General features: G+C 33.2%; 2 protein-coding genes across 2 annotated transcripts in view; both read right to left on the minus strand.

Annotated features, from left to right (window-relative positions):
• The window catches only part of LOC119584480, a 29,487-nt gene extending 22,400 nt beyond the window's left edge, over positions 1-7,087 (minus strand). The window contains exon 1 of the mRNA XM_037933122.1: positions 6,275-7,087. The gene's annotated coding sequence lies outside the window, so the exon portion shown is untranslated. The remainder of the gene's footprint in view (positions 1-6,274) is intronic.
• A 1,279-nt stretch (positions 7,088-8,366) lies between these two features.
• The window catches only part of LOC119584484 (transmembrane protease serine 9-like), an 11,212-nt gene continuing 9,578 nt past the window's right edge, over positions 8,367-10,000 (minus strand). The window contains exon 3 of the mRNA XM_037933127.1: positions 8,367-9,803. Coding sequence (XP_037789055.1) covers positions 8,619-9,803 — 1,185 coding nt within the window. The 3' untranslated portion in view covers positions 8,367-8,618. The remainder of the gene's footprint in view (positions 9,804-10,000) is intronic.

Here is a 10,000-nt window from a genome sequence, read left to right on the forward strand (position 1 = left end):
TATATCATTGTTATTATTATTATCATTATTGTTATTATTATCCTTATTATTGTTATTATTCTAGTATCATTATTATTATCATCATCATCATCATTATCATTACCATTATTATTATCATTATTACTATTATTATTATTATCTTTAATACTAATATTATCATTCTCATTATTCTTATCATTATCCTTTTCATTATTGTTATTATTACCATTATCATTAGATTTACCATCATCGTTATTAATGTTAATATTACTATTGCTGTTATCATAAACACCCGTGTTATCATTTTCATGGTCATCATTATCATTATCGTTATTACTCTAAATCTTAGTACTACTGCCCTTATTGATTTCATCAGTATAATTCTTATTATAGATATCAGTGTTATTGTTATTATTAGTAGATATCAGTGTTATTATTACTATTCTTATTATCATCATTATTAGTATTACTATCATTATCACCATTCTTATTATCTTGTTATTTTTGTTGTTATCATCATATTATTATTTTTTTTAATCATCATCATTACTGATATTGTTATTATTATATTCATAATCACTATTATCAATATTCTAATATCATTATCATTGTCATTATTATCAATATCGATGTTATTATTATAATTATTGCTACTGTTATCATCATTATCATTATTGTTACTGTTATCATTATCATTTATATCATTATTATCATTACTGTCATCATTACCATTGTTATAATCAGTATTACTATTGTCATATTTTCTCTAATATATCGATTTTTTTCCTAATATAAAACCCTTATTAATTCTCAATGTTCTTTTCTCTCAAGTGCGGACAGATTTAAGTTGCCACTTGTTTAAAGTCGCGCTCACATTTTGCCTGATAATCCTCTGTTGATGGCTTGTGTTCAAGGAAAGATGCATTAACTCAGCGCCTCGTGTAAATTGGGGACCTTGTTGGCTGTGGTAAATAGACTCAATGTATTTATTATCGAGATCGAGAGAGGTTTGTAACTTTATTTCATTTTTTTTCTCTCTTTCGTTTTTTTCTGCTTCTCTTTCTTTCTTATTTTCTTTTCTCTTCTCTTCTCTTCTCTTCTCTTCTCTTCTCTTCTCTTCTCTTCTCTTCTCTTCTCTTCTCTCTCTCTCTCTCACTTTCTTGCGTTCTCTTTCTTTTTCTTCTTTACTCTCTTACCCCACAGGACGGTTTTTCTTTAGTAGCCACAGAGATTGCGTATTTTCACGGATGAATATTTCATGAAAGCAAAACATATCGCAAGGTGATTTTATCTACTAGCGCCGCCCCGTCACCTATACATACAGGTATTGACAAAAAAAAAATAAATAAAAATAATAATAATAATAAAAAATAAAAAGTTAAATAATGCAGCCAGGAAAAGGGCCTTGATCACGTGAATAATATGGATAGGTTTCATAAGAAAGATTAGAAATTTTACGAATGATGATACTGGAAAGAATTATAATAAATGTAATTGCAGTAACTACACCTGAGGTGTAAATCGAGTAGCTGCTAACGTTATAATAGGAATGTTACGAGTGACAAATAGACATATATAAAAATATCAAGAATGATGTATAGTACAATAAATCATAAGGTGGTGACGCGTGACCAATAACATTATATCGTGTCATATAGTAATATACCCTTAACAACAACTAGTAACTACTACTACCACTAGCCCGGCACTGCGAAAAAAGTAACAACACTCAAAAACTAATGAAGAAAACACGATAGGAAATCTATGGGAAAGTGATTGATTGAAGCATATAAAGTATCGGCAAGACGCTGAATTCAAGATCGTACCCTTTTCATATATCCACTTATTTATCAATAGATGTGATATATATCAGAAGTCACAAATAACACGCACACGTATGCTGCTTAGAAACACTCACCCACATACACGGACTCAGGCACACATAAAAACATATATCAAGGTTACGCAAAATACACTTGAAAAAAATCACATCATATACATTTATAATCAAAATAAAATTCAGTTCAAGATGCATGTTACTTTCCCCTCGTTTTCTACATTTCCAGGTGTTTCTCCTGTAGGCGGAACACCTGAATGCAATTAGCTGAAAAGCAAATATAATCATGTGGTTCAGCTCATGAGTGTGCACGAAGGCAACACCTGCCGATAAATTTATGCCCTCTCTCTCTCTCTCTCTCCTCTCTCTCTCTCTCTCTCTCGCTCTCTCTCTCTCTCACTCTCTCTCTCTCTCTCTCTCTCTTCTCATCTCTCTTCTCTCTCTCCTCTCTATCTGTCTATCTATGTGTCTGTGTATCTACTGTTTCTTTTTGGCTTCCTGTCTCTCTCAGTCTGTCTGCCTGTCTGTCTCTCTCTCTCTCTCTCTCTCTCTCTCTCTCTCTCTCTCTCTCGCTCTCTCTCTCTCTCTCTCTCTCTCTCTCTCTCTCTCTCTCTCTCTCTCCTCTCTTTCTGGATATATTATCTGCAACACAACTACTGGATTATGCCTTCTGTCTCACGGAACACTAGTAAAAAGCTAAGTTTTCGAACCAAGTCGCTCAGGTCTGGCATGAATAGAAATGACTTACGCAAGCTTCACATAAGGCGATATCGTCATATTTGCTTAACTGTAAAAGGGTTGCGGTCACTGCAGTACTTATCAAAGGTGTATCCATGAGATCAAAGACTTGCCATTTGTGCAGAAGAGGCTTTTTTCTGGGAAATTCCACGGGGAGGTTCCTTAGTATGTAAAACGTAATATAAAATGTTAATGGACTAGGCACACTGGAGACCATGAGTATCCCCGGAGCGCCACAGTTCCAGGCCCTTTACAAATAAAACAGATTTTTATTTCTCAGCAATACTTTAATCGGAAGCTAGACCTGCCCAGAATCTGGATATTGATCGATAATTTATAAAACAGAAGAATACAAGGCATCGATAACCCATTTAAACAGAATCTCGGGCATATGAAAAAGGAGGTGTCTTGGCCCGTGGTTGTGGTGCAGTGTGTGTCGTGGAGAGAGAGAGAGAGGGAGGTGGAGGGGGGAGACATCATAATGTTGTTGTTGTTGTTATCATTGTTATTATTATTATTATAATCATCATTATTATTATCATTATTATTAACATTATGATGATAATAATAATAATAATAATAATAATAATTATCATTATTATTATTATTATTATTATTGTTATTATTATTATTATTATTATTATTATTATTATTATTATTATTATTATTATTATTATTATTATTATTATTATTATTATTATTATCGTCATTACTATTATTATCATAATTATGATTATTATTATTATTACTACTAAAGGTAATAGAAGCAGTAGTAGTGGTAGTATCATTATTATCGTTATTTTTATTATCATTACTGTTATTGTTACCAATGAAATTTTATTAATCATTATTATTATTATTATCATTATTTTCATTATTGTTATGATAATTATAATGATATAATTATCATTATTATCATTATTACTATGATTAATATTACCAGCATTATAATTATTTTCATTTTCATTGCTATTCATTGTTATTGCTGTTATTATTTGCAATGGTAGTAGTAGTATTACTCTTGTATTATATTATTATCTTTATTACTCTTAGTATTACTATATATTACTGTTAACATTATTATTATTATCAGTGTTATCATTATTGCTATTATCGTTATTACTGTTATTGTTATTGTTGTCGTTATTGTTATTATTACCATTATCATTATTGTTACTGTTATGATGATGATGATGATGATGATTATTATCGTTATTATTATCATTATTATTATTAGTAGTAGTAGTAGTAGTAATATTTTCATTATTATTATAATTATCATCATCATCGTTATGATTATTATCATTATCATTATCATTATCATTATAAATATCATCGTCATCGTTATTGCTATCAGCATCATTGTCATTTTAATTATAAGTATTATTATTATTGTATTTGCTATTATCATAATCAATATTGTTATTATTATTATTATATTATTATTATTATTATATTATTATTATTATTATTATTATTACTATTATTATTATTATTATTATTATTATTATCATTATCATTACTATATTTATCACCATGATTATTATTATCATTATTATTATTTTTATTATTATTATTATTATCATTATTATTATTATTATTTTTATCATTATTATAATTAATTATTATTATCATTATTATCATTATATATATTATAATTATCAATATCATTATTTTTATTTTATATTATATATTATATTATTATTATCTATTATTATTATAATTATATTTTAGTAGATAGTATATCAATTTATTATTATTGTTTATACCATTGTATTATTATCTACTTTATTTCATTATCATATTATATTATTATCATATTACATCATAATCATTATTATCTTATTATCATTATTGTTATCGTTTAATTATCATCATTATATTATCATATTATCATTTTATTGATTATTAAACATATTATCATTACTATTATATCAATCATATTATTATTTTATTATATATTATTATTTCTATTCATCATTTATCATCTATCTATTATCGTTATTTATTATCATATCATTTAATATTATTATTATGTTCATCATCATATTACTTATTATTACTTATTATTATTCTTATTATTATTATCATATCTCATTTTTATTATTTATTCTTATTCTATACTATTATTATATTATCATTCATTATTATTATCTATATACATTATATATTAGTTTATATTTACATATTATTATCCTATTATTCCTATTATTATTTTATTATTGTTATTATTATTATTGTTATTATCATATTTGTTATTCTTATTATTTTTTTTTTATTATTATTATTATTGTTATTGTTACTATTATTATCGTTATCATCATCATTATTATTATCATTATAATCATTATGAATGTTACAATTATTACTATTCTATTTATCATTGTTATTAATGTCATTATTAATATCATTATTATTATCTTTTTATTACTATCATAATATCATTATCATTATCATAATTATTACTATTGTTTTATCATCATTACTATTATTATTATCATTATCATTATTATTATCGTTATCATTGTTATTATCATAATTGTTGTTATCATCATTATGACTACTATTATTTTCTTTACTGTTATTATTATTACCATTATAATTGTTATTATTAGTAGTAGCAGTAGTAGTTTTATATCATTATTATCATCATTTTTATCTCATTGTTATCATCATTATCAATATCATTGTTAGTATTATTATCTTCATCATTGTAATTATAATCATTATTACTATCCTTATTATGATTCCCATTGTCATTATTATCATCATCGCTATCCTTGTTATTAGTATTGTTGTTGTTGTTATTATTATCATTATTGTTATTATTATTATTATTATTATCATCATCATCATCATCATCATCATCATCATCATCATCATCATCATCATCATCATCATCATCATCATCATCATCATCATCATTAGTAGTAGTATAATTATTACTATTATTATTATTGTAAAGATATCCTTACTAACGTTATCATCACCATCATTATTGACATGAAAAGTATCATGTCAATGATTATTATCATTATCTTTGATTTTACCATTAATGATTATCTCATTCGCTATTATCATCGATTACTTCTTAATGTTGTAATCGTGTCAAGGTCATAGGATAAGTGTCTTTTTAACGTTGATATCATTATTATGTGAATAATGGTAATGATAATGATAAAAATAATTTTATTATCATTATAAACATTTTATTTTCATTTGCATTTCTGTTAAATCGTCTTTTTTCTTCTTCTTTTTTTTTCTTCTTCTTCTTCTTCTTCTTTTAGTTCTCTTCTGTTTTTCTTCCCTCCTTTGCCGGAATGTAAAGTCTTGTATTAAACAGCTCTTTAGTCGACATGAAATAAGTAATGAACACGGTTTTCTGGTAGAGTAAGGTCACTTATTTTCCTCTATGCCGAGAGCAAGAGAGAGAGAGAGAGAGAGAGAGAGAGAGAGAGAGAGAGAGAGAGAGAGAGAGAGAGAGAGAGAGAGAGAGAGAGAGAGAGAGAGGGGGGGGGGGGGGAGCGAGAGAGGGATATATATATATACATATATATATATATATATATATATATATATATATATATATAGAGAGAGAGAGAGAGAGAGAGAGAGAGAGAGAGAGAGAGAGAGAAGCAGTGACAAAACAGGAAGAGTCTTATTAGTGACTCCCCGATCTTTTCTCCCGGCCAACCCCAATCAGAGACCATAACAACATACCTGCACAGGGTTCGCGAGTCCAGTCAGGTGATTTCGGCAAAATAAAGGTAATCACAGCGACTGCTCTCGAGTCACGAATGCCCCGAAGCCGTGAGGAGCCGAGACACGACACCAGCACCCTGTCCTTTGCGTCGCGGCACTGGGAGCTCGGTGCCACCGCGGCCTCGCTGCCGACACCAGCGCCTGCGGGGAGCGCACGGCGGCGGGTCCCTCGAGAGTCGCGCGTTTGGTCGGCATTCCCATTCCAAGCCCGTCGGAATTCCAGCCGACGGGCGCCACGGGGGATAGCATGTTCTTCGAGCGTCGCGTGGCATCGAGCCAGCCTGTTGATAGCGGCGGCTGATCGGACTGGGAGGAGTGGGCGGCCGACGGAGACACGCGGCTGGATGGCCCTCCCTCGGCCTCTTCGTTTCGCTCTTCATTTCTTCCTATTTAGTATCATCCTTCTTATTCCTCGACTCTTTATTCATATCTCTCTTCTTCCTTTTCTTTCTTTCTTTTTTTCTCTCTTTTCTAGTAATATTTCATCATCTCATTCCAATTCCTTTTCTTAATTTCCTATCTTCTCTTTTTCGTTTTTTATCCTTCCTTACGCTTTCTTTCTCTTCTCTTTCTTCTTCGTCGTCTTTTTTTTCTTATCTTCTTTTTACTCTCTTTCTTCTGACATTCGCTTTATAAAGTGAACCCGAAATTCAAGCAAGAGGATGCGATGACAAAACCACAAGAGGAGGTTTGAAAAACTTGTCCCACAGACTTATGCTGACGCCAGAGGAGACGTAATGCTCTTGGGTTCTTTTATTTACGGAGATAGATAGATAGATGGGAGGGAGGGAGGGAGGGAGGGAGGGATCGAGAGAGAGAGAGAGAGAGAGAGAGAGAGAGAGAGAGAGAGAGAGAGAGAGAGAGAGAGAGAGAGAGAGAGAAGGGGGGGGGAGAAGGGGTACTCAAAGAAGAAATTCCTGGAAATCCAGGCCTTGGAAGACAGGCCGCCCTGTCAGGAAACAAGGAGCATTTTTGGCAGCCGCCCTCGTCTCATCAGGGGCTGCCGTCTGTCCAGTACCACCGGCAAATGGCTGCTTTACAGGCGATGTCAATTCGTCGTCCACAAACATGCTAATAGATGGAGTTATTGGAATTGCCAGGCGTAGAAGGAGTGAGGCTGTATATCATGCAATGGTATGTGTTATGATACTTGCTTTTTCCATCATCATGTCACTCCTTGGCGGCCTTTAAACTCTCAAACTTGCAATATACTCACTTCCTTCCGTGGTTTTTAAACACTTCCTTCCGTGGTCTTTAAACACGCTCGTCTTGAAGAGCTTGCAGACTTAATACCTCTGTCATGTGGTAGAAAACAATATACTGTGGCTTCACTTTTTCTCCTATCTCCGTCAGCTTTTCTTTTTCTCCCTTTTCGACTTCATTTCCCTGAAATTCTTCCTTTCCTTCTACTTTATTTGATAGTAATAATGATAATAACGGCAATGGAAATATAATTGTTAATAACAATATCACTGGGTTTCATATAAGTGATGATAATGATATTAGCATAAGTAACAATTATGATAGTAAAGATATTAGTAATACAGCACAAATGCTGCTACTCATATTTTATCCGGCTGAATGCTTAGTGATCGGGGACGCAGAATAGTGCTACATATGGTTTTCATGTTAGCATAGAAAGAACGGCCAGGGACACTGAGCACAGCCTTTGATAGAAAAAATGAGCCTGAAAGGTTTTATAACATACCATCCCTTTTTCTCTTGTACGTAACCAAAACATTTCTTTTCGTTTCTTTTTTGTCTTGTAATACCTAAAATAAAGCTGGCTGAACAGGTGGTCCTTCCTATTAAAAATATTGACTGATACTAAATCATTAACATTTTGATTGATAACATAACTGTAGATTTCTCACCCCTCCGTTTGTCTATATTTTCCATGAACCACTTCCATATGAGACAACATCCAAAAAATACTTTAAAAAGAAAATAAAAAAGTGGACATCTATGTTCATTATTATTTAGAGCATGTTGAAACTTAAAAAAACTAATTGGTATCGGAAGGTATTGGAAATAAATGAAAACACATGCGATCATTTGCTCGTTAGTATTTTTCTGATTAAATAAAACTCTTAACATATAGATTTATAAGTTTAATTATCATAGGATAATCGTCCATCGGTTTGTTGTACGAGTTATCGAGAAATCACAATAAAAGGCAACAGCAGTTTCATGTGACGTTCATGGCATCTCTTCAAGTCTCTATCATACCCAAATCAATTTATTAATATTCTGATATGTTGTATTTATAATAAGTCTGCATGTTCCTGCACCTTTCTTGTAGCTATATCACAGAAGCGGCGTTTTCCTCACAGGACAAAGCATCGGCGGTGTTACTGATGATCCACTGGTAATAGAGAGCAACATTGGTATAAGGCCTTTCCGTGCCAACCAACTCACAGTCATATCCATAGACGGCAATGCCTGCCTGGTAGAACTTCGTCTCTTTCTGAACGTGCAATGGGCCACCCATGTCCCCAAGGCAGATGGACATTCCGTTACCAGGGAATCTAGCGCAAAGCTTCTCTAGATCTTCACATTCTGTAGAATTGACAATAGGCACTTCCTGATCCCAAAGCCCCGTCAAGTAGTCCAGTCCAATCATAAGGCCGGTCTTGCCTATGAGATTTTCATTTGGATCACTAACCAGACAGACAGGTGTGTACTTCGTAATGTTCAGTTCCTCAGGAATCTTGAGGAGGGCGATGTCCACTTGCAGGTCCGAGTAATTGGGGTGAATGATAACTTCCTCTACTTGGAACACCTGCTCAGTGCCAACAAGACCATCAATTGGCACGTCATAATTCCCCAGGCCGACATCCAAGGCTTCCGCTGCGATTGCCAATCCGTGCTCATCGGTCACACATTTGGCTGCCGTAAGAAGGTACCTGCTATTGATGACCGCTGCACTGCAGTAGGAATAGAGGGTGGTCACCCCAAAGCCAGAAGTGCCGTTGTAATCATCATAATTTAACTTGATACTTGCTAACCAAGGATACTCAAGGCTGCCATTGCCACGGATGCCACACTCACACGTTGTCCATGGTGAGGGTTCAGAATGGAATTCTGCCGTTTTTCTCTTTAGCTGTTCATCTGTTAATGCTGGCATCTTTGGGCCAACAGCACCATGAAGCAAGGCTGCTATTTTATTGCCTCGCACAGCTGTTACCGTGCACTGGAATCCTTTGGCCTTCCCTCTCTTGCGATGAAGGTAGGAAACCCACATTCTGTTTGACTTCAGGACTAGATGCTTTCCTCCGCGACCGCATAGTGTGTCCGAGTTTCCTGTGCCATCTCCAACCATCAGCCTTGACCTTTTGCATCCCTCGCTCCAAGGAAGGTCGAAAACAGGACACCGGACCTCGAAGTTTGTGCCAGGATCTGTACTCGACACTGACCACGCACACATTCTGTTTTTCCAAATCCTGCGACCGCCTTCAATTTTAACCGTTTGTCCGTCTGCGAGGACCTGAGGAAAAGATTTGCCTCTACAATGATAAAAGGCCATTTTCTCTATGACAAAATACTGTAGAATGATGTTATTGCTTATAAGGGCCCTATCACACATGTACTTTTTCTATCAATTTTTGCTTTTCCACGGGAGTGGCCATTTCCTCTAACTAATTTCCGAATTGATCTTGTGCTATGGAAAATCTATACAGCTAG

This window comes from Penaeus monodon, chromosome 18 (assembly GCF_015228065.2).
Source record: "Penaeus monodon isolate SGIC_2016 chromosome 18, NSTDA_Pmon_1, whole genome shotgun sequence".
Taxonomy (NCBI): domain Eukaryota; kingdom Metazoa; phylum Arthropoda; class Malacostraca; order Decapoda; family Penaeidae; genus Penaeus; species Penaeus monodon.